This window comes from Artemia sp. Qi Xiang Cuo, chromosome 3 (genome assembly GCF_049724085.1).
Source record: "Artemia sp. Qi Xiang Cuo chromosome 3, ASM4972408v1, whole genome shotgun sequence".
Lineage (NCBI taxonomy): Eukaryota > Metazoa > Arthropoda > Branchiopoda > Anostraca > Artemiidae > Artemia > Artemia sp. Qi Xiang Cuo.
Window position 1 is genome coordinate 7,469,220 of NC_142796.1, and position 25,396 is coordinate 7,494,615.

A 25,396-nucleotide genomic window follows, 5' to 3' on the forward strand; every position below is an offset into this window, starting at 1 on the left:
CGTTATTTCAGTCGCTAAGGATTCTTAAAAATGATCATAAAAATAAATACTGGTTAAGGATTTCATAAAATATGGATGCTAAGGATTCATAAAAAAGATCATGGAACGCTTCTCTAAAATTTATTCTAGGATCTTGCATCCTATGATCTTGTGTCATAGGATCTTGTAATCTGAGCTGCACACCGTCCTCCTTCATACAAGAAGTTAATTAAACTTATGAAAATAAAAGTTAGTAAATTTTGCAACAGAATTGCAGTTTCATTTCTGGCGTCACTCTTAGTGGTAATCTCCATTGCGGGGTCATATCCAGGTTTTTTTTCGGGGGGGGGGGGGGGGTTTACAAAAGGTCTTTCTTTTCAGGGAAAATTTTACAAAAAGAAACTTTAAAAAATTCATCAAAATTTTCTTTATATTCATTTTTTACGTTTTAAGAGTCGGACAACCATATCGCAGGGGAGGGGGGGTCAAACCCCTCACCCTCCTGGATACGACCTTGCTCCTCTTTTTTTTTTTGTAACAGTCATAGACTCATAGTCATAGACTCATAGACTCAGTCATAGACTCTAGACCGTCGACGACGCTAATCACTTGTATTTTGGCGCTCCGTCGTATTTCAGATAGACTTTTGACAGTTTTTGTTAAAGCATTTTTTTTTAATAATTCCCATCGTAACGTTCCCTCTTTGGGAGAACACCCACAGAATCGTCAGCCTTCCGAGTCTGAGGCACTGGATGCCTGCCTGATGATCCCTGCACTGATGAGCTACTCCCTTCACCTGCACAACTCTGCTGTTCTTGCTCACCATCCAACACAGACCTCAGATTGTTGGGATTGTCGATATGAGTAAAAGATGGCTGAAAGTCAGATTCTTGCCAGACATCTAGGTTGTAGAGATGAATTCTCGGTTTAGAAAAGCCACTCATAATGTTAATTGGTGTGAAAGCTTTTAGGGAAATAACACCGTGAAGTTCAGAGATCCCGTGACCCCCCCCCCCCCCCCCATGAAGTTCAATAACCCCGTGAAGTTCAGAGTATTGTGTGACTGGTCTCCCAGGATGGTTGCTAGGCCAGTTTTCATAACTTGGTAAAAATAAATTTTAATGCTGAATAGACGGTTATATCAAGGGGCTGTAACTTATTTGACGCGTGTGGAGAGAATATAAGTATTTGCAACCTCATTTTTTTCGAAGCAGAAATAATGAGCTCATTGCTCATGTGACTATCATGGTGATCCATAAGTTGAAGAACTGGTCGTTCTGAGGAGCATTTAAGGAGCCAAAATAGCCAAAGAAAAGTTTTGTTGTTATCCATGCATTTCCGAACTTTGCAATAGCAACAGTCTTTGTACCTGGAGTAGTGTTATCCAAGAGCCATTCCAGAAAGCAATTCCTTTCAGGTATAAGGCACGGAAGAGTAAAGCCTCCCATCGCATTGATAGTTTCGATCATTATGACTAATTTCCCTCTTTCCTGTGACGTAGTTGCTTATAGGTCGCCTCCATATTATAAACACGGTTAGCTGGGAAATGATACTTTGAGCATAGCTGTTCCAACTGTTCGTAAAATCTTGTAACTGCATCACGGCTGAAACCACAGTTGCTACAAAGGCTAGTACTTTGCAGTCTGCCCAGGGAAATTCTAGCATGTCTCTTCGTGATTCCCCTATACAAGTAATCTGTATATCACCTGGTTCCATTTGTCAGCTTGACCTTTGGCTCGATTTGCCTGACGTAGATATGAAGGTACACTGGGACACAATGGAGAAAAATTATACCAGGGAACCCAGGAACATGTGTCCCATATTACATAGGCAGGAAACTTTTCACAGAGGTTCGTGGTAACGAACCTCTTTCGTTGTAACGTTCGTGTAACGAACTGTAAGTAAGGAGCGACCCGGCTCAATGGTAACCGAAATTGTAGAAAACGGAATTTTGATACCAATAGATACATCAAAAGAATCAGATTTTAATGCTGATTTCAAATATAGAAGTTTCATCAAGTTTAGTCCTACCTATCAAAAGTTACGCGCCTGAGAAAATTTGGCTGATTTTTGAAAAAAGGAGGAAAGATCCCCTAAAAGCTATAGAACCTTAATGAAAATCACACCATCATATTCAGCGTATCATAGAACTCTACTGCGAAGGTTTCAAGCTCCTATCTACAAAAATGTGGAATTTTGCATTTTTTGCCAGAAGAAAGATAACGGATGCGTGTTTATTTTTTTTTATTTTATTTTTTTCTCCAGGGGTGATCGTATTGACCCAGTGGCCCTAAAATATCGTGGGAGGGCTCAATCGAACGGAAATTAAAAGTTCTAGTGCCCTTTTTAAGTGACCAAAAAAAATGGAGGGCAACTAGGCCCCCTCCCACGCTCTTTTTTTTCCCAAAGTCCCCGATCAAAATTTTGAGATAGCCATTTTGTTCAAAATGGTCGAAAATATGATAACTATGTCTTTTAGGATGACTTAATCCCCCGAAATCCCCGATTGGAGGGCTGAAAGTTATGAACTTTACCCAATGTTAACATATAGGATTGGTTATTGGGAAGTATACAGACGTTTTCGGAGGGGATTTTTTCTGGTAGTGGGGGGGCTGAAAGTTATGAACTTTACCCAATGTTAACATATAGGATTGGTTATTGGGAAGTATACAGACGTTTTCAGAGGGGATTTTTTCTGGTAGCGGTAGGTGGGAGGATCTTACCATGAAGGAAGTTTTCATGGGAGAAGAGACATTGCTATGAAGGGGGCACCGGATTTTCAGCATTATTTAAGTAAAGATCAGAAATTATATATAAAAAAACAAGTTTTTTAACTGAAAGTAAGGAGCAACATCAAAACTTAAAACGACAGAAAACATTACGTATATGATTGGGTTCATCCCCTAGTCAATACCTCGCTCTTTAGGCCAAAGATTATTTAGTGCTTTCATAAGAGCTATTTATTCTAATTAACGGCATTTGTGATTAAGGGGTCATTTTTAAAGAATTGGAACAAAACTCGAACTTTAGCTTAAAGAGCAAGGTATTGCTTAAAGAACTAGGGGGCGAACCCTCTAATATACGTATTAAAAATATAAGAATATAGAGGTTCGTTACGTAAGTTAATTTGTAAGTTACGTATATTTATTACTAATAAAAACGATCGTAAATAAAATTAAACCGGTTTTGAGAAAGCCATTTAACCAAATTAAAGTAAAATTAATATTCAATTTTTTTTTTAATTATTCATATACGGTGAGCCAAAATCAAAACCTGCATTAATTCAAAAACATTCAAAAATTAAATAAGAAAGACAAGTTTTTTTTAACTGAAAGTAAGGAACCACGTTAAAACTTAAAACGAACAGAAATTATTCCGTATATGAAAGGGGCTGTCCCGTCCTCAACGCCTCACTCTTTACGCTAAAGTTTGACTTTCTCACTACTCTATTTTTTTTAAACAATAAAAACTTTAGCGTAAAGAGTGATGCGTTGAGGAGGGGACAGCCCGTTTCATATACGGAGTAATTTCTATTCGTTTTAAGTTTTAACGTCTTTCCTTACTTTCAGTTAAAAAAACTTGTTTTTTTTTAATTTAATTTGTTATCAGAAAGCAACGTAAATCAATCACCAAGCAGGTTTCTGGAGCTAAAATGACACAGCTTCAGACAAAAAGATCATGAAACGTTATCATGCAATAAACGTTCAGAAGTTATATTCATGAAAATCAGACAGTCTTTTCAAACAGTTCGTGGTAACGAACTGTAAGTAAGGAGCGACCCGGCTTAATGGTAACCGAAACTCCAGAAAACGGGATTTTGATACCAATAGATACATACAAAGAGTCAGATTTATATACTAATCTCAAAAACATAGCGTTCATCAAGTTTAGTCCTACCCATGAAAAGTTACGCGCCAGAGATAATTTGGCTGATTTTTGAACAAAGGGAAAAACCCCCTAAACGTTATAGAACCTTAATTAAAATCAAACCATCATATTCAGCGTATCAGATAACCCTACTGCAGAGGTTTCAAGCTCCTATCTACAAAAATGTGGAATTTTGCATTTTTTACCAGAAGAAAGATCACGGATGCGTGTTTATTTGTTATTTTTTTTCCCAGGGGTTACCGTATCGACCCAGTGGTCCTAGAATTTTCGTGGGAGGGCTTATTGGAACGGAAATTAAAAGTTCTAATGCCCTTTTTAGGTGACCAAAAAAATGGAGGGCAACTAGGCCCCCTCCCACGCTCATTTTTTCCCAAAGTCACCCGATCATAATTTTGAGATAGCCATTTTGTTCAGCATGGTCGAAAATATGATAACTATGTCTTTTAGGATGACTTAGTCCCCCGAAGTCCCCAGGGAGAGGGCTGAAAGTTATGAACTTTACCCAATGTTAACATATAGTATTGGTTATTGGGAAGCATACGGAAGTTTTAAGGGGGGATTTTTTCTGGTAGTGGGAGGAGGGTGAGTCGAGGGTTATGTGGGAGGATCTGTCCACGAAGGAAGTTTTCATGGGTCAAGGGACATTGCTATGAAGAGGGTGCCGGATTTCCTAACATTATTTAAAAAAAATCAGAAATTAAATATAAAAAAAAAAGTTTTTCAAGTGAAAGTAAGCAGCAACATCAAAACTTAAAACAAACAAAAAATATTATATATATGATTGGGTTCACCCCTTAGTCAATACCTCGCTCTTTAAGCCAAAGATTGTTTAGTACTTTCATAAGAGCTATTTATCAAACAGTTCGTGGTAACGAACTGTAAGTAAGGAGCGACCCGGCTCAATGGTAACCGAAACTCTAAAAAACGAAATTTTGGTACCAATAGATACATCAAAAGAATCAGATTTTAATTCTGATTTCAAATATTTAAGTTTCATCAAGTCTAATCTCACCCATCAAAAGTTACGCGCATGAGAAAATTTGGCTGATTTTCGAAAAAAGGGGGAAAGATCCCCAAAAGTTATAGAACCTTAATGAAACTCACACCATCATATTCATAGTATCAGATAACCCTACTGCAGAGGTTTCAAGCTCCTATCTACAAAAATGTGGAATTTTGCATTTTTTGCCAGAAGAAAGATCACGGGTGCGTGTTTATTTATTTTTTTTTTCTTTTCCCCAGGGGTAATCGTATTGACCCAATGGTCCTAGAATACCGTAAGAGGGCTCATTGGAACGGAAATTAAAAGTTCTAGTGCCCTTTTTAAGTGACAAAAAAAAATGGAGGGCAACTAGGCCCCCTCCCACGCTCATTTTTTTCTCAAAGTCACCCAATTAAAATTTTTAGATAGCCATTGTGTTTAGCATAGTCGAAAATCTAATAAACATGTCTTTTACGATGACTTAATTCCCCACAGGTCTCAGGGGAATGGCTGCAAGTTATGAACTTTGCCCATTGCTTATATATTGTATTGGTTATCGGGAAGTATACTGACATTTTCAGGAAGAATTTTTTTCTGGTGGGGGGGGAGGGGGGCTGGAGAAGGGGGTTACTCGGGAGAATCTTTCCGTGGAGGATGTTTCTTTGGGGTAAGGGACATTTCTATGAAGGGGGCACCGGATTTCCAAGCATTATTTAGAAAACGATCAGAAATTAAATTAAAAAAAACAAGTACTTTCAACTGAAAGTAAGAAGCAACATTAGAACTTAAAATGAACAGAAATTATTACGTATATGAGGGGGGTCTCCCCCAAGTCAATACTTCGCTCTTTACGCTACAGTTTTTTTTTTAGTGCTTTCAAAAGAGCTATCTATTCTAATTAAACGGCCTTTGTGATTCAGGGGGATGTGAATTAAATTTTTTTTAACTTTTAACGTAAAGAGCGTGGTATTGACTAAGGGGAGAACCCCATCATATACGTAATAACATATACGTAATAAAAAAAAATAATAAAAAAAAACAAGCGATACGGCTCAATAGTAAGCGAAACTTTTAAAAACGGAACTTTGATGTCAATAAATGTATCAAAAGAATGGGCTTATAATGCTGATAGCCTCAGAAAACTCATCTGATTTTTTCAAGAGGGGGGAAACATCACCTAAAAGTGAAATTTTTTTAATGAAAATCACACCGTCAGATTCAGCGTATCAGAAAACCCTATAACTTAGGTTTCAAGCTCATATCTGCAAAAATCTGCAACTTTGTATTTCTTGCCAGAAGAAAAATATACGAATATAGAAGTTCGTTACGTAAGTTAATTTGTAAATTACGTCAGAACCAAATTTAGAGACAGCCATTTAGCAAAAGAAAAGTAAAATTTTTATGCAAATTTTGTTTACTTATTCAATGACGGCGAGCCAAAATAAAAGCTGCATTAACTAAAAAACGATCAGAAATTAAATAAAAAAAACAAGTTTTTTAAACTGAAAGTAAGGAGCGACATTAAAACTTAAAACGAACAGAAATTATTCCGTATATGAAAGGGGCTGTCCCCTCCTCAACGCCTCGCTCTTTACGCTAAAGTTTGACTCTGTCTCACAACTTTATTTTTTAAAACAATAAAAAACTTTAGCGTAAAGAGCGAGGCGTTGAGGAGGGGACAGCCCCTTTCATATACGGAATAATTTCTGTTCGTTTTAAGTTTTAATGTCGCTCCTTACTTTCAGTTTAAAAAACTTGTTTTTTTTATTTAATTTATTCTAAATAACGGCCTTTGTGATTAAGGGGTAATTTTTAAAGAATGGGAACAAAATTCGAACTTTAGCGTAAAGAGCGAGGTACTGACTAGGGGGCAAGACCCCTAATATAGGCTACGTAATAAAAATATACGAATATAGAAGTTGACTACGGAAGTTAATTCGTAAGTTACGTATATTTATTACTAATAAAAACGTTCTTAAATAAAATTAAACAAGTTTCGAGAGAGCAATTTAAACAAATAAAAGTAAAATTAATATGCAAATTTTGTTTTAATTATTCATGTAAGGTGAGCCAAAATAAAAATCTGCATTAATTCAAAAACGTTCAAAAATTAAATAAAAATAAACAAGTTTTTTTAACTGAAAGTAAGGAACGACGTTAAAACTTAAAATGAATAATTTTATACACTAAATTTAAAATATATTTTCCAGAAGTCCATTATAATAAGAACTATCGAGTAATGTTTGTTTTTTAGACCATTTGACCCCTCTCTGTGAGTAGCACACCGATGCCCCTCTTGCTCCCCCTCGCTCCACCACTGCAAGAGAATTCCATCGATCTAACCTCCCTTGGAAGTGAAAGAGGACATTGTTTGTGGTATAACAGGTTTTTTCGTAGAGTAGTAAGTTGGGTCAACATAAATCGATGACAACATCCTCAAAGTCTCAAAAATCAAGTCCTTTTAACAGATCCTGTTGTTTTATTCCTCACCCTTTCTACTCTTTTGCGTACGGAAATTAGTTTGACCTAATATAAACACCCTCTACTCTTTCTCCTCCTCCGTCCCTCATTTCAACAAAGTCTCTCATCCCTCTAATTATAAATGCAATTTCCTCTCTCCAATTTCCAGTAGACGTTCCAAATCCTTCAAAATTGATGAATAGTTATAAGATTAGTAACTAATCGTCTACTTCCTATACTATTATTAGTAACTTGAAAATGCAGATAACTATTATTCAAATTATACAGTATAGCCAGTATTGGATCCACTAAATAATTATTAACACGATCTCTGGCCGTGAACATTTGACCTATTGTAATTGGTAGTCATTGCCTGCATAACCTGATGCGTGAATTCTGACAGGCAAGAGGATGAAAAACGGTTGTATCAGGACAAGAACATCAGTTGGAAAAAATTCAGGGACTGTGACACCCCTCTTTTAGGGTTATACTATGAAATATTTTTCGAAACGGAAAATGGCCTGAAAGTTGGTGTAAGAGTTGCCCAGGCTAAATTTATTGTGTTAGAATTCTCGTAGCAACATTTTTGGCTTCCTTCCAAAAAAATTGAATACCTTATACAAAACAGAACTGGGTTCAATTATTATTGTGGTAGAAGGGGTGATTTTCCAGGGAAAGGAATATTATACCCTAAGTTAACTTGAATTTTTACTTTGGAAGGGCGAATACCCCCCCCCCCTGAAAAAAACCCTTGGATATGCCAATGTTTAATGTTATTTTTATTTTAATTGGATTATTCCTTTGTTCATTTGTGTTGCTTATTGATTTTTTTTCCTTGTAGTTTATTATCTCATTCCCTTTTCTCTTTGTTTTTTCCCTTTTCGATTCATTTTTAATTATTCTAATTTTTTATTAATTCTCTTTATTTATTTGTCTTGTTTCAAATACTGTGATTTTATACTTTGTCTTTTATTTATTTTGGGCGCAATTGAGGATATCTAAGTTCCTTTTAAAAGGAATGTAATAAATCGATAACAAAATAGAATATATATACCTACTTTTCAGGTTTGATATATTATGATGAATTTATTTTTTTTATTTCCAGTTTTACATTTTGGCAACGTTTACTTCCATCGAAAGCCATTGAAGCATGGTCAAGAAGGAGTCGAAGTTGGCTCAGATGCGGAAATTAAGTGGGCGGGTCATCTCCTACAACTGTCAATAGATGGAATAATGAGGGCTCTGACAACAAAAACAACGGTGAGATTTCAAAACTAAAAACTGACCCTTATCCCCCCCCCTCTGAAACGTCCAGATGTTTAAGGCTTTCTCCTTATTTTTATTTTATTTTCGAGTTTTGATAAGAAAAGACTTGCAACAGAACATCACCGAGCTTTCGAACAAAGCCGGGTGAGTTGGATTGTCAATTAGTGCTCAAAAGACGAAGGTTATGCGTAACAACGTAAATACAACCCCGGCCCAGTCACTTGGTGTTAGTTCAGATGAGCTAGATGAGGTTACAGAATTTAAGTATCTTGGAAGCCTTATCAAATCTGACATAAGTCTCGAGCGTGAAATTACTACACGCATTACTTGTGCAGGCAGTGTTTTTATCAAATTAACAATAGTTTGGAAAAACGCTGAGTACTCTCTTCAGCTCTAACTCCGACTCCTAAATAGCAACGTCCTTTCTGTACTAACGTATGGATGCGAGACATTGGCACTGCCGAAACAGCTTGAGAAACGATGCAATGTTTTGAAAATAAGTGTCTTCGGCGCATCCTGGGGATCCACTGACCTGAAAGAATTACGAACGCCACCATACGTGAAAGGACGGAACAACCGCTAATAGTTGAAAGAATCCTAAGTAGTAGATGGCGCTATTTTGAGGTCATATGGTCCGTATGGGCGATAGCAGGCTCCCCTATGATGTTTGGCGTCATTAGAAGACGTGGACGACAGAGAACGACTCTTGGCCGATCCCTAGAGAAAGAGGCTACTTTGGCGAGGATATATTTTGAAGATATGTGGTCTCAAGCACTTCAGAGGTCGTCATGGAGAGGCACCGTTATCGCCTTATGTGCCAGACGGCGTGGGAGGAACTAAGTCTAAGTAGTTGGACAAACCTGACACCGCATAGATAAATATTCACGTCCGTTTCGAAGTATTCTACCACCCTCTTCCCTCTGCCCCCCCCCCCCAAAAAATTGTCCAGTAAACTATGCTTACAATTGCAGCGTCAGGGTAAATTTCAGAGGTGTTACTAATTTTGAACAAAATCATAATATGGCTTTATAAAAGAATTCAGGCTTAACCCCCCTTCCTTCCTGGTAATAAACTGACTAAAAATATTCATTTTTAGGCTAAGAAAGGCTACAAAAGAGGAAGATGACTTTTTTTCTTAGCTGAAATATCCACCAAAGATGGGTGCTATCTATATATGCAGCCCTTGAAACCCCAAGAATTATTAGTATTCTGCATATAAATTCAATTATTCTCTTCATAATTTGATTACTTCTCCATTTTTTAAAATATCTGCCCTTTTCAATAATTGCAGCTCAATATTCAGTGTACTGAAATATAACGGTGGCGCAAATGCTTTTAAAGCCACCCGAGCTAACGTTGAAGGAGGAGCTACGAACGCTCCTCCTTCTCATCATCCGCTCCCATTCTCATCAGAATCCAAGGCTCCCCATCCCATAACTGAATATCCTCAAAGCAAACTTTCAAATGAAAAACTAAAAAAATATGTATTAAGTCTTTTGTATTTATCTCCCATATCAGATTTTGAGCTATTATTTTTTTGAAGCTCAAAATGATTTTAAAATTCGCATTCAGGACAACGGGTGCCCGGAAAGAACTTAAGAAGCACATTCTCTCATTTCATATCATTTATCATTTCTCCAGTTTTTTTAATCCCTTCTCTTATCATTTCTTCCTTCATTCAGCTAACATTTTTCTACCATTTCTCTAATTTTTTTCCTATTTTTCATTCTGTTATTTCTATTATCGTATCTCACTTTATAAAACCCACAAAGCTCTTTGGTACCGTTCTAGATGAGAGACGGTATGCTATCTTGGAAAGTAGTTGAATTAGGGGAATGGCACTTTTAGGGATGCACCGAGAGCCTAAATTGTGCCACAATTTTAAAGTGTGCCACATTTCCACACCAGATTATCAAAGGTCTTCCCAAGTATCTGCGTCTTCTGTCTCCAAAGAGAAGTAACCTTTCTTTAAGTTGGATAAACTTTCTGGTGTAAAATTAAATGTTTCAGAAATAGATCTACAGTAGAAATGAGGCCCAAAAGTCTCTTGGGCTTCATAACTTGGCTAACTTTTTTAGGTTTTAAAGAATCTGGAAATGTGTGTCTTAAGTTTGGGAAAGAATCTTAACATGGATAAAATTCTACTCAAGTATTAGAGTTGTTTTCAAAGTATCGTGTCTAGAGTCAAAGAAAAATAAACTCAAACCAAAATTCAGGGAAAATATTTTGTTTTCCAAATTTAGGACACGTATAAACCGATCCTCTGCATTTTTTCAAGCCTTAAAATGAAGGAGTATATCTAAGAGTTTTGAAGACAACTTCAAGGGGCACAATTTAAGCCCTGAATTTGTTCCTGTAAGTTTCATTCTCCTAACTTAATTATTTTTCAAGATAGCTAAAAGCCCCTCATCTTGATTTTCGCCTATAATATTTTTAGGCTGTAGTTTGATATTTTATCACTGCAACTGGAACACCTTTGGTCCTTTCTTTTACCTTTTGCCCCTTGATATGGGTCCAGTACCCCTTGGGCTCAAATGCAAAATGGTTTCGCTTGCAAAATTTTCAACTGCAAATATCATTATTGACAAAACATATTTTGTCTCTGTAAACTTGATTATTATTTTTTTTTTTTTTGCCACAATAAATTTTTGATAAACTATAATTTTGTGCAATAACCTTTTTACTAAAAATAAAAGACGGAAAGGGGATTTTTACTTCTATGAATTGTCAATTCTTGCATTAAATTCTAGCATCAAAATTCTAGATATTTTTCAGTAGTTCAATTGCAAAATTTCCGTAGTTCAAAATTTTCAGTTGTTCAATTGCAAAATACACTTGATAAATTGAATAATTAAAAGCAATTCCTTATTTTCAATTAAATTGTAATCATTTCGTTACTTTTCTTATAAGAAATAGTTTGCCTGTTTCTTGCAATTAATTTACCATTTAGGCCAGACAAAAACAGTTAATCTTAATTTGGGTTGTGATTTGACACCTTGCGAACTCAATTAACCTCAATAGCATGTAGGTTCAATAGTAACCTCATACTCTATTATTAGAAAAGTCACTTTGAGTATTGTGGAATTCAGATTATCACCCTTAGCTGGTGGCTTATAAAAATCCTCTTGAAAAACAAGAAAATTTATTTTTTTAGTTGGGTAGTACTGCTACTTGAGTAGCAGGTTGGTTGGATTATTGCGGGCTAGGAAGGGTTAGGGTGGGTTGGATTTGTGCAGCTTGGGTAGCACTGAAGTAGCAGGCCGGGTAACAGATAGATTGTTGGGTAGCATTTTGGTCGTTTTATTTTCCATTTGTTTTTATTTGAAAATTGATAAGTCCTAAAACCCAAAATTACTGGTGCGATGTATTAAATAAAAAAAGAGGTTTATACTTGCACTCAAAATGACCTTTACAGCTGTTTAAAGAGACTATAGTGGCATCTATATTAGTTTTTACAAAATCACCAACATTAGATGGTACTAGTTACCACAAGCCGTCTGTTAACAGCAAATACCAGTTTGCTAATTCAATATACATTCAATTGGATATTCCATTATTGGACGTATCCATTATGTTCCATTGGAAATCCATTGGACATGGAAAGTGAGTCTGAGACTTGATCGGCTAGCTAAAATTAGCTTGAATATTGACTGAATTACCAAGCTATTTAAAAATTGACCACACCTCAATCGTCCCAATAAAGTTATTTCCATAAATTAACATTAAATATTTAAGATTAGATAGGTTTATTTTTGCCAGCTTACAAACACAAAAAGAAACAGAGCAAAGAAAAAGAAAAAAAGGAAGTAAAAACACAAGAGAAAAAAAAATCAACTTTTGAACGATAAAAAAAGAAATACAAATTTAACTCAATCAGCACTCATCTGATGCTCATTTCTTAATTAAAAAAAGTGAAATTCTTAAGTTGTTTTAAAGTCAAGAGTGTAATAATTTGAATTTAGCGCTAGAAATATTAGCCATAAAGACCTTATAGTAGGAATTTGAACTCACCTTCCAGGTCTAGTCAATTCTTATTCTCTCTTGAATATCGATCTGGAAACAATTTTCCCAAGTCGAGACTATTGGATGTAAAGCTAAGCAGGCTTCGCCATCACGGCGCGCAAGTAACGCTCTCATTTCGCCACTGTTTTGATTACTGAGCCACTCGAAGGTCAATCTGAGAATTTTCACAGAAAAAATAGCAGATAGAATAAATAAATAAAAAAAAAATCAGTATTGATTTTTAATGCAGAAATAAATCGATAAAAATAATTTGTAGAATTTTCTTTGCAATTTTGAATTGCTGTATTGTATTTTCTTGCTTTGAAAAGCAAATCAGAAGATTGAAATTAACCAAAATCTAATTTTTCTATTTGTCTGTCAATTGAAATAATTTTTGCGAAACAATTCTTTTTCTGGAGGAGGGGAAGGAGGCTTTTACCGAACTATCTGAAGTATTTATTTCCATTGTTTACAAATGTGTCAAGCAGAAAAGAAACTTAGCAAATGCCCGAAATTTGCATTTGATTATATTATATGGCTAAAGAAAAATAGGTATTTCTTTCAGCAAAATAAACAAAAGAATTTTAGCCTTTCTAAAGAATTTTGGCAAAAAGCAAAAAAGACACATTTTGTTATACATTTCTGTTTTTTAATACAACGCGATTAATAACACGTAGTTTGGTTAAAGGTTTTACTAAATTTCGGTATACTTTGGGCACTTTTTTGGTAATATGAGGCTTAAATAGTGACGAAGAACCCCACTAATTTTCCATCACAAACATCAAAAACAAGAAGAACAATAGGGAATTCCTTTTGTAAGACAGTGGAATTTTAATTTGAATGAATATTTCGGCCCTATGTCCAAGGGGCGTCTTCAGCAAAACGTAAATATATAAAAGAAAAGAGACTTGCAACAACATGCGACCAATCAAAATTAAAATTAAAATTCTTAAACCAGTCCCATCATCCTTACTTCAGCGAAGTTCAACCAGGACTGATCTTCGAGGTTCAATATGAGGTTTGCCTATTAAAAATTTATTTAGTCCCTTGCGGCAGAAAATGTGTTGTCCTTTTTTTTCGTCCTTATTTTTAGGGAATATCTTTTCGAATGTACGAGTTAATTAAACTCTTGTATAACACCCCTACCCCCAAGAAAACCAACGGTAAATTGACTTGGTCAGATGACTACTACTAACAACTCACTTTAGCACTAAGCCGCTTGAGGCCAAATACGTACGCTCCCCCTCCGTCCCAATTTATTTAAAGCCTCCCTCTTCACATCCTCCCAAGAAGTTCTAAGTTTCCTTAAATCCTTCCTTACGATCTCCTTAAATCCCATTCGGGGACGAACTGCTTTTCGTTTGGCCCTAGATTGTTGGTCTAAAAGGACTATCTTTGACGATGTGTCGTCCTTCATCCGCAGAACGTACCGTAGCAAACTCAATCTTTCTCTCATTATAACCCTGAATTCTGCAAAGGTCAACTTCGTAGATAGACTGATTTAAATAAATGTGCGAATAAGTAAAAGCATTCATATATCAGAAATTTTCTACACCATCGTTGTATAACATCGGGAAAAATTATATTTATCATAGTATTTTTTGGCCAATTTAATTCCCCAAAATGAACACCCTCCAAATTCCTATGTCTTTTCCAAATTGAGGGTACATAAGCTTTTCTATTGAGATACCGCTCCAGAATAAAATAACTTTTTTCACTTTTAGTGTCAAAGCTTAATCGCGCTATTTTCAAATAAATTTTATTTGCAAAATTTTGCAAATTAATGCAAAAGTTTATTTAGTATATTAGTTACATTATTTCTCCTACTGTTTCTTCTATTATCTGGAGAAATTTAACCTTTCGTTCATAATTGTAATTGCAAATTTACCCCACTTTACTGTTAAGTTTGGTTTTAAATTGATCCTTTCTTTGTGTAAGGTATTCAAAATCTCTCCATTTCTTCCTCTCTGTTTTTATTTCTCTTCTAACCTGTCTCTTTTTCTCTTTTCCTTTTTCTCTCCCTTTCTTTTGTATTTCCTTCTTCTTTGTTTCTATCGTTTATGATTTATCCAATGTTTCCTTGTGGATTCTTCTTGGAGCAAGCATATCAACACTCCCAAGTGTATTGTTTGTCTTGTCCCCCTTATTCTTCTTGCTGTTAATTTTTTCTATTGTTCTGAAAAAATTAACATTTTTCTGAAAAATATTTCACCCTGTCCCCTCCAAGTATATATATATATATATATATATATATATATATATATATATATATATATATATATATATATATATATATATATATATATATATATATATATATATATATATATATATATATATATATATATATATATATATATATATATATATATATATATATATATATATATATATATATATATATATATATATATATATATATATATATATATATACACACTAAATTTAAAATATATTTTCCAGAAGTCCATTATAATAAGAACTATCGAGTAATGTTTGTTTTTTAGACCATTTGACCCCTCTCTGTAAGTAGCACACCGAGGCCCCTCTTGCTCCCCCTCGCTCCACCACTGCAAGAGAATTCCATCGATCTAACCTCCCTTGGATATATATATATATATATATATATATATATATATATATATATATATATATATATATATATATATATATATATATATATATATATATATATATATATATATTTATATATTAAAATATTGAGTCCTGTCACGAACTAATCTGTATAGATTCTCACGTTGTAGTTCTATTTGATATGATCATTATGAATATTGGTCTTAAATTAAAATGAATCAAACAGTTCGTGGTAACGAACTGTAAGTAAGGAGCGACCCGGCTCAATGGCAACCGAAACTCTAGAAAACGGAATTTTAATACCAATAGATACATCAAAAGAATCAGATTTTAATGCTGATTTCAAATATATAATCAGAGAACCCTACTGTATAGGTTTTAAGCTCCTATCTGCAAAAATGTGGAATTTTGCCTTTTTTGCCAGAAGAAAGATCAGGGATGCGTGTTTATCTGTTGTTGTTTATCCCAGGTGTGATCGTATCGACCCAATGGTCCTATAATATCGAGAAAGGGTTCATTGGAACGCAAATTAAAAGTTTTAGTGCTCTTTATAAATGACCAAAAAGATTAGAGGGCAATTGGGCCCCCTCCCACGCTTATTTTTTTCCCAAAGTCACCCGATCAAAATTTTGAGATAGCCATTTTGTTCAGCATGGTCGAAAATATGATAAATATGTCTTTTAGGATGACTTGATCCCCCGAAGTCTCCAGGGGGAGGGCTAAAAGTTATGAACTTTACCCAATGTTAACATATAGTATTGGTTATTGGGAAGAATACAGACGTTTCCAGGGGGATTTTTTCCAGTAGTAGGGGGGTGGGTGGGTGGGGGGCTATGTGGGAGGATCTTTCCACGAAGGAAGTTTTCATGGGGGAAGGGACATTGCTATGAAGGGGGCACCGGATTTTCCAGCATTCTTAAAAAAAGATCAGAAATTAAATAAAAAAAACAAAACAAGTTTTTTCAACTGAAAGTAAGAAGCAACATTAGAACTTAAAACGAACAGAAATTATAACGTATGTGAGGGGGTTCTCCCCCAAGTCAAAACCTCGCTCTTTACGCTACAGTTTTTTTAGTGCTTTCAAAAGAGCTATCTATTCTAATTAAACGGCCTTTGTGATTCAGGGGTTTGTGTATAAAATTTTTTTTTCACTTTTAACGTAAAGAGCGTGGTATTGACTAAGGGGAGAACCCCCGCATACACGTAATAATATATACGTAATAAAAAAACAATAAAAAAAACAAGCGATACGGCTCAATAGTAATCGAAACTTTTAAAAACGGAATTTTTATTTCAATAAATGTATCAAAAGAATGGGTTTATAATGTTGATTCTAAATATATAAATTTTATTAAGTTTAGTATTACTCATCAAAGGGTACGAGCCTGAGAAAATTTACCCGATTTTTTAAGGAGGGGGGCAACTTCCCCTACAAGTGAAAGAATTTTAATGAAAATCACACCGTCAGATTCAGCGTATCAGAAAATCCTATTACGTAGGTTTCAAGCTCATATCTGCAAAAAGCTGCAACTTTGTATTTTTTGCCAGGAGAAACATATACGAATATAGAAGTTAGTTACGTAAGTTAATTTGTAAATTATGTCATAACCAAATCTAGAGATATCCATTTAGCAAAAGAAAAATAAAATTTTTATGCAAATTTTCTTTACTTATTCACTGACGGTGAACCAAAATAAAAGCTGTATTAACTAAAAAACAATCAGAAATTAAATAAAAAAAAAACAATTTTTTTAAACTGAAAGTAAGGAGTGACATTAAAACTTAAAACGAACAGAAATTATTCCTTATATGAAAGGGGCTGTCCCCTCCTCAACGCTTCGCAATTTACACTAAAGTTTGACTCTGTCTCACAACTTTATTTTTTAAAACAATGAAAAACTTTAGCGTAAAGAGCAAAGCGTTGAGGAGGGGACAGCCCCTTTCTTATACGGAATAATTTCCGTTCGTTTTAAGTTTTAATGTCGCTCCTTACTTTCAGTTTAAAAAACTTGTTTTTTTTATTTAATTATATAACAGAAACCGCTTGCCTTCAGGTTTCAGGCATACAAATAGGAAAAGAAACACAGTCTCTCGTGAGCATCTAGAAAAATACTGACTGATTGTAAACATACTCTTGAAAATGTTTTCTACATCCAGTTTTCATGCTCAAATAGTCAGTTCTCTATTAAAAACATGTATTTTTTTTACTCAAGTAGGTACTAAAAATAAATGGGTAGATCAGATTTTGACTTGTAAGATAAGATAATATTTATTTTCCAAAGGCTATCACAAGCTCTAATAGAGCCGAATTCGCTTCATATGTCAAAAAGAAATAGACAAAGCAAAACGAAGAAACAAATAATACAGCAAGAAAAGAAACACCAATCAAGCATAAAAATGTTCGATAAGAATTTAAAAAATGGCTAGAATAGAAACAGAAAAATAGAAGAAGAAGGGGTTGGGGATAAAAGAAAATCACAATCAAGAAGAAAAACATTGCCAAAATCGTGTTCAAGGTCAAGTACATAAAATTTATAAAAAACACTTAAAATCAAGCCAAATTAGTTGTCATAAGAAATATTTACAATTAAAGAAAGGAATACAATTAAAGGGAAAAAAATTGAAGGTCAGAAAAGAAATTTAACATAAATAAGTATCAACAAAAGGGAAAATAAAAGTGACAAAGATAAAAAGAAAAAAATGACAGCATGATTATTGTGAACATACACAACAACTAAAATAAGGGATGGAGGAGTTAATTTTGGTACAGAGCATAGTTCAGGGATTATTTAGGTGCGCCAAAAAAAAGGGGATAAAACTTTTCCGGAACCATCTCAGTAACGGTATGGATAGGTGAATATGCTGGAATTGCCAAGGAAGCTAAGCGGGGGAGACGGAGTCTAATGGGGTCGTGAAAATCGGGGAAGATTTCCTCAGTTCGGGGATTAGATATTGTGGATTTGGCAAAACGCGAACACATTTGCTCCCTCCTTTCTTTTAACGTAGCAATACCTGTGGATTTAAGGAGGAAGGAGTACGATATTCTGCTTTCTATATAGATGATTTTAAGCGAATGCTTTTAGACCGATTAAATTCTGTCGCTAGGTTCGCTTAGAATACAGTTGCCAGATTAGACATACATGTTCTAATAGCTGTCAGATTAATGATTAATGAACAACGAGGGACTAAGTTTTAGGGCAATTAAATTTGTTCAAAATTTTTGAAATAGATAATGAAACATTTGCTTGTTTAACAATATTAGAAACATGCATGTCCCCTTTAAGATTATTTGAAGTTGTGACACCAAGGAGTTTAACATGTTTCACAAGCATTTCGGGTGGGATAGGGTCAAGGAAAGCGAGAGTGGATTTAAAACAAATTATCGTTATTATATTTGTTTGGTGGAATTTACTTTCATATTTAGGTTCTTAGCTTCACCCGAAATGTGGATTTGGATTTCGAGGGGGTCACTTTTAGTATTCCTGTGACATACTTCAAGGATCGACAAGTCATCCACGTATTTCCACCTTTGGGGAAAATCCCTCCCAATATCATTAATCATGGCTAGAAATAAAAGTGGTCCCAATAAGGTTCCTTGAGGAATTCCACAACATATAGGGAGGGGGTTGGAGAAAATATTTTTGTATTTAACAACTTGAGTTCTATTCGAAAGAAACGATATAACAATATTTACTAACAGCGGATCAAGTTCAAAGTTAACGATTAGTGAACGAATTAGGATAGTGTGGTCAACCAGATCAAAAGCTTTTTGGAAATCAACTAAGACAAGGTTCAGCCAAACATTTGGTATATCAAGGTTACTTACGATGGTATGCATTAAGTGCACAAGGTAAGGGGTGGTGGAAATTTTCCTTAAGTTACCAAACTGCCGGGTGCCAATACGTGGACGAAATATATCCCTAAGCCAGTCACAGAGGAAACTTTCATAAAGTTTGGAAAAAAACTGAAGTGAGTGTAATGGGGCGAATGTTGGCGAAAGTCAGACTGGTGCATTTTTTAACTTTTAACGTAAAGAGCGTGGTATTGACTAAGGGGAGAACCCCCTCATATACGTAATAAAAAAAACAATGAAAAAAACAAGCGATACGGCTCAATAGTAATCGAAACTTTTAAAAACGGAATTTTGATGTCAATAAATGTATCAAAAGAATGGGCTTAAGATGCTGATTTTAAATATATAAATTTTATTAATTTTAGTATTACTCATCAAAGGCTACGAGCCTGAGAAAATTTACCTGATTTTTTAAAGAGGGAGGAAACATCTCTACTATTGAAAGAATTTTAATGAAAATCACACCGTCAGATTCAGCGTATCAGAAAACCCTATTACATAGGTTTCAAGTTCATATCTGCAAAAATCTGCAACTTTATATTTTTTGCCAGAAGAAAAATATACGAATATAGGAGCTCGTTACGTAATCTAATTTGTAAATTACGTCAGAACCAAATTTAGAGACAGCCATTTAGCAATAGAAAGGTAAAATTTTTATGCAAATTTTGTTTACTTATTCAATGATGGAAGTAGTATCCATGTATAAGGTCCTAAGCGTACATGGAATTGCATAAGAAAACCAACGCCTGAGACACTACAGTTACAAGTGGACATTGCAAAAAAAGTTGGCTACCTATAAAGTGGCCAAGCATGTTTTGAAACTATAGTCAAGGCTTTATAAGACAATCATACTGGTTTTTTGTTATTGATATGAATTGCACAAGAATGTGCAGCATAGCTTCACATGGACATTTTAAAAAGCTGGTAGTATGAGCGAGGATTCCCCACTGGTCTGGTTTCTGATTTTCTTGGACAATTGCCTAAACTCGAGAGTAGTTTGATTAAGAATATAACATGTCTAGAATTGTTTGATTGACATTTGCAAAAAGGGATAAGGGGTTCGCGAATTGGACTATACAAACGATATTAATTGAAAAATAGAGAAAAAAAAACAGAGCTAGATAGTATTTGCGAATTGGATTGTATGAAGGTGGAGAAAAAGGGTCAAAGTGATTATTAGTTAAGGTAACCCTGAAGAGCATGTTAATTCATACCTTATTTATTATAAATTTGAGACAACATAAATCTATGAAAATGGTTAATGATGATAGAATGACATTGCGATTGACCTAGCTCTACCTCTCCGATGTGTTCTGTATAATACACAAGTGGTGTTTGAACAGTGTTGTCAGTTTAAAATAGAGTCTAACGTTATAGTATACTAAAAGTTGATACTAAGAGAGATATAGATGGCAAGAAAAGAATTTTAATAATGAAATTCAGAACAAACCTTAGAAATCATTGAAAATCAAGTAGTAAGGTGTATGTGAGTTCGAACCATCAAGGATCATAAGTACCAACGACCCTAACCTTTGGGGGTTGATGTCTCTGCTGGTTAGGGTCGTTGGTACTTCTGATCCTTGATGGTTCGTACTCACATACACCTTACTACTTGATTTTCAATGATTTCTAAGGTTTGTTCTGAATTTCATTATTAAAATTCTTTTGTTGCCATCTACATCTCTCTTAGTATCAACTTTTAGTATACTATAACGTTAGACTCTATTTTAAACTGACAACACTGTTCAAACACCACTTGTGTATTATACAGAACACATCAGAGAGGTAGAGCTAGGTCAACTCGCAATGTCGTTCTTTTATAATCAACCATTTTTATAGATTTATGTTGTCTCAAATTTATAATAAATAAGGTATGGATTAACATGCTCTTCATGGCTATTCTAACTGCAAATCACTTTGACACCTTTTCTGTATTTCCGTACAGTCCGGTTTGTAAATACTATCCAGCTGTTTTTTTCTCTATTTTTCAATTAATATCGTTTGTATAGTCCAATTCGCGAACCCCTTATCCCTTTTTGCAAATGTCAATCAAACAATTCTAGACATGTTACATTCTTAATCAAACTACTCTCGAGTTAAGGCAATTGTCCAAAAAAATCAGAAACCAGACCAGTGGGGATTCCCCGCTCATACTGCCAGCTTTTAAAAATGTCCACGTGAAGCTATGCTGCACATTCTTATGCAATTCATATCAATAACAAAAAACCAGTATGATTGTCTTATAAAGCCTTGACTATAGTTTCAAAAAATGCTAGGCCACTTTATAGGTAGCCAACTTTTTTTGCAATGTCCACGTGTAACTGTAGTGTCTCAGGCGTGGGTTTTCTTATGCAATTCCATATACGCTTAGGACCTTATACATGGATACTACTGACGGAGAGCCAAAATAAAAGCTGTATTAACTAAAAAACGATCAGAAATTAAATAAAAAACACGTTTTTTAAACTGAAAGTAAGGAGCGACATTAAAACTTAAAGCGAACAGAAATTATTCCGTATATGAAAGGGGCTGTCCCCTCCTCAACGCCTCGCTCTTTACGGTAAAGTTTGACTTTCTCACAACTCTATTTTTGTTAAACAATAAAAAACTTTAGTGTAATGAGTGAGGCGGTGAGGAGGGGACAGCTCCTTTCATATACGGAATAATTTCTGTTCGTTTTAAGTTTTAATGTCGGTCCTTGCTTTCAGTTTAAAAAACTTGTTTTTTTTTTATTTAATTTCAAAACAAGACGTCTTGACAGGTCAAGATCTAATGGAATCATAATGGATCATTATGCTCAAGATCACGGTGAGCATAATGAGTAGGGACATTGGAGAATGATAACCAAAAGGAACCATCTAGAGCAGGTATAATTGAACAAAATATTTTTTGTTCTTATGTTGTAGACTTCTTGTAGCTTTTGTATAGCCTCACATAATTTTGTATAGATTTTCACGTGGTAGGTCTGTTTGATATGATTTTTTTTTGTGAATATTGGTCTTCAATAAAAATGAATTTCTCTCTAAAAAAAATTGTTTTCAGATTATAGATTGGATGGGGGATGAGGTTACCTACCCATTATGAAAAGTAATATTTACTTTAATGAATTTAGTCTATATTCTGTTAATTTGATTTTCATTTATTGAATCTCATTTGTTGTTATATTTGATTCATTTCCAGGAAGCCCGAAATGAGCGTATGTTCACGCCATTGAATATTGACCAGGCACTAGACGCCAGGGACGCCATTGCAAAAGCTCTTTATAGCTCACTATTTTCTTGGCTGGTCAGTAGAGTTAATACTATTGTTAGTAAAGGACCAAAGCAATTATCTATATCAATATTAGACATATTTGGATTTGAAGATTTTAAAGTAAGTATTTTTTCCTTTTTTCGTGTCAGAAGTTTCTTCACAAATTTTTTTTGGTGATTTCAAATATATAAGATTCATTAAGTTTAATGTTACCCATCAAAAGCTACTAGTTTGAGAAGATTTGCCTGATTTTCGAAAAAGGTCTCTTTTAGTCGATATTCCGATGACAAGGATTTAGGGACTCATTCCCCTTGGCGGAGGTTAGACTGCGTCTTGAACCTGAATTTCTTAATGTGCCTATCTTAAAATGCCAGAAGTTTGTTTCTTATTAGGCTCCCTACTTTACCAGTTGCATTAAAGATAAGGTAAAAGTAATTCCCAGAACTATCACAAGCTCTGGGAGATCGAATTTGCTTCATGCGTTAATTAAAACAACCACAACAAGAACACCTTGAAATATAAAACAATAACTAATTTAAACACAAAAAATAAATTAAGTATAGCATAAAAATAAAGAAAAGAGGCAAATACTATGTCAAGTGGTCAATGCACAATGAACGGTCAAAATAAAAATTAAGTAAATAGTGCCGAACGAAACGTACACAAATGACTTACTTGACTTAAGGCTCCTGCCGCATGGTATGTGGCGTAGAGAGCATAGCAACTTTGTTCCTCCATATGGACCTATCTGTTGCTATAAGTGGGGCCTCAATAGCAGCAATGTCGGCTATGTTGAGGAACTTCTGAAAGCTGTCCTTCTATCTGGTCGGAGGTCTGCCCCTTGGGCGTAACCAACCATGGGATGTAGGGTCAAAGTTGAATATGATTCCAACAGGGGTTGTCACTGGCATCCGACGGAGATGCCCAAGCAATCTGAGAGTTTGCTGGGAATTTGTGTTGAAAATAGAACTTGCTGAGTAAGGGCAAGGAGCCATTCATTACTCACAAATTCATTTCATCGAAGTCCCCCGATTTCTTCTGGCAGGCGTCCATCGTGCTCAAGATGGCGGATTTGAGAGGCCTTGTCAAAGCCACGTACAGCAGGACTGGGCTTGCGGATGAATTATGTATGCACATCTTCGTGCCCCTAGAAATATGGGGTGATCTCCAGATGGCATTGAGTCTTCCGACGACAGAAGAAGCATTCTCGATTTGGCTGCCCAGACCCACGTCCACGGAGCCATCATTTGAAATCATAGAGCCAAGATAGGCAAAGATAGTAAGAACTTAAACTCGGGCTCCATAAACTCTAATGGATTCCGGGAGCATAACTGGGACTGGCGGCTTGACTGTCATTATTTTGTTTTTTGCCAATTTACATTAAGCTCGACTTTTCTTTTTCGACTTAGCTTCTTCCTGCAGAGCATTCAGAGCGTCTATTAGTTTTGGTATGGAGTCAGTAACAAGCGCAAGGTCGTATGCGAATTCGACGTCGGTCGGGATTTGATCTTCAAATTGGAGGCCTAAGGGCAATCGATCGGTGGTTCGAGTCATGGCATGGTCTATGAAAAAAAAAACTCTGGTGCGAAAGCACACTCTTATTGCACACCAGTTTTGATGGTAAATGACATGCTCCGCTTCCCATTCAGATGGATACAACTCTCAGTTTTCTCATATAGCTTATCGAGGAATAGACAATATTTGGATGGCAGTCCGAGGGAGCGGACTATAAGCCATAGATATTTACGTTCAATTGAATCGAAGGCACCCTTTAAGTTCACAAAGGCTATGTAAGATTTTCTACGAAATGCTTTTGTCTTTTGCACCAACTGCCGCACTGTAAAAATCTGTTTAACATTCGACCTGTCGACATAAACCCGGCCTGTTGGATTCGCCTCTTCCTTCGCAGAAAATTCCCGCAGTGGTCAATTAGAATCATTGCAAAGAGCTTTCCGGGTACTGAGAGAAGAATAATCCCTCTGTAGTTTGAGCATATGCTCTTGCTTCCCTTCCTTTTCCGCAGAGGTAGGCTGATGGCATGCTAGGGAGAAGAGCATCTAAAGCCAGAGTAGCATTGCTGGCCCCGCGTTCTTGAGGAGCTTTACTGATGTTCCACATAATCCTGCAGCTCTATTATCCATCAAACGCCTCCTTCAAAAATGCCAAGTAAATAATTAATTAAAAGAATTTTAACCCAACAAATGGTATACTGAAACGAAAGCCAAAAAACGAGTGACTCACTTGTTTCACGAGTGACTCGATTTACACATTCATGGTTCAGGATCCGTCTGACTCATGTAGTAGAGGCTGAGGGGTACCTGAATTCTATTCGCCACGAAATCTACCAAGAGGGATTATTGTATCTTCGTCAAATTTGGTCAACATAACATTATTGTGCTGTCCAAGATCTAGGACTGGATCTAAGAAAAGACGTTGGATCGAAACCAAACATGGCGAGAAGTGAAAGGCAGGTTCAAAGGTCTGCATGTTTAAGTGTATATAACTGATCAAGCTACTAAGGGAGGGGGGGGGAACTTATTATCAGCCTAATTACTAGGCGAATCGGCAGGATTTTTTTTTTTTTTTTTTTTTTTTTTTTTTTTTTTTTTTTTTTTTTTTTTTTTAGCAAGACCCAGACCGTTTCATAAGTACATTCTTGTCATATGCTTCCGTAAGAATGACCTATTGGATTTCGATTAAATTTAATAGGGATTAGCAGCTAGAAACTTTGTTGTGGCTTATTGGAACAAGGGCTGTAGTTGCTGCAAAATGTCTCGGGTTTTGGCACTGGAGGTCTATGTTCTGTTGATGCCCAAAGCTCTGACCAATAGTCAAATCAGTTCTGGTCTGTTTGGCTTAATGGACACATTTGTAATTACAAGATTGCGGTAAAGTATATGAAAGTAATTGTTTTGCTGCTCAATTTAAACCACAATTTCTGGCGTCTGTCTACGGATTAATACTCACCTATAGTAGAGTTTTCACTTTTGTGCGTTGTGACGGTAATTGTGCTTAGCGACGGATATTTTGCCTTGTGACGCTATTGCATCTTTACTAGAGTTTTACTTATGTGCAGGAAATATGCTTTGTGACGGTAATTGCGCTTATCGACGGTCATT

At 35.3% G+C, this 25,396-nt stretch overlaps 1 protein-coding gene across 1 annotated transcript in view; it reads left to right on the forward strand.

Moving 5' to 3' along the window:
* The window catches only part of LOC148953711 (unconventional myosin-XV-like), a 548,203-nt gene that overhangs the window by 158,960 nt on the left and 363,847 nt on the right, over positions 1–25,396 (forward strand). The window contains exons 9-10 of the mRNA XM_089108456.1: positions 8,415–8,569; positions 22,206–22,397. Of these exons, the coding sequence (XP_088964582.1) occupies positions 8,415–8,569; positions 22,206–22,397 (347 nt within the window). The remainder of the gene's footprint in view (positions 1–8,414; positions 8,570–22,205; positions 22,398–25,396) is intronic.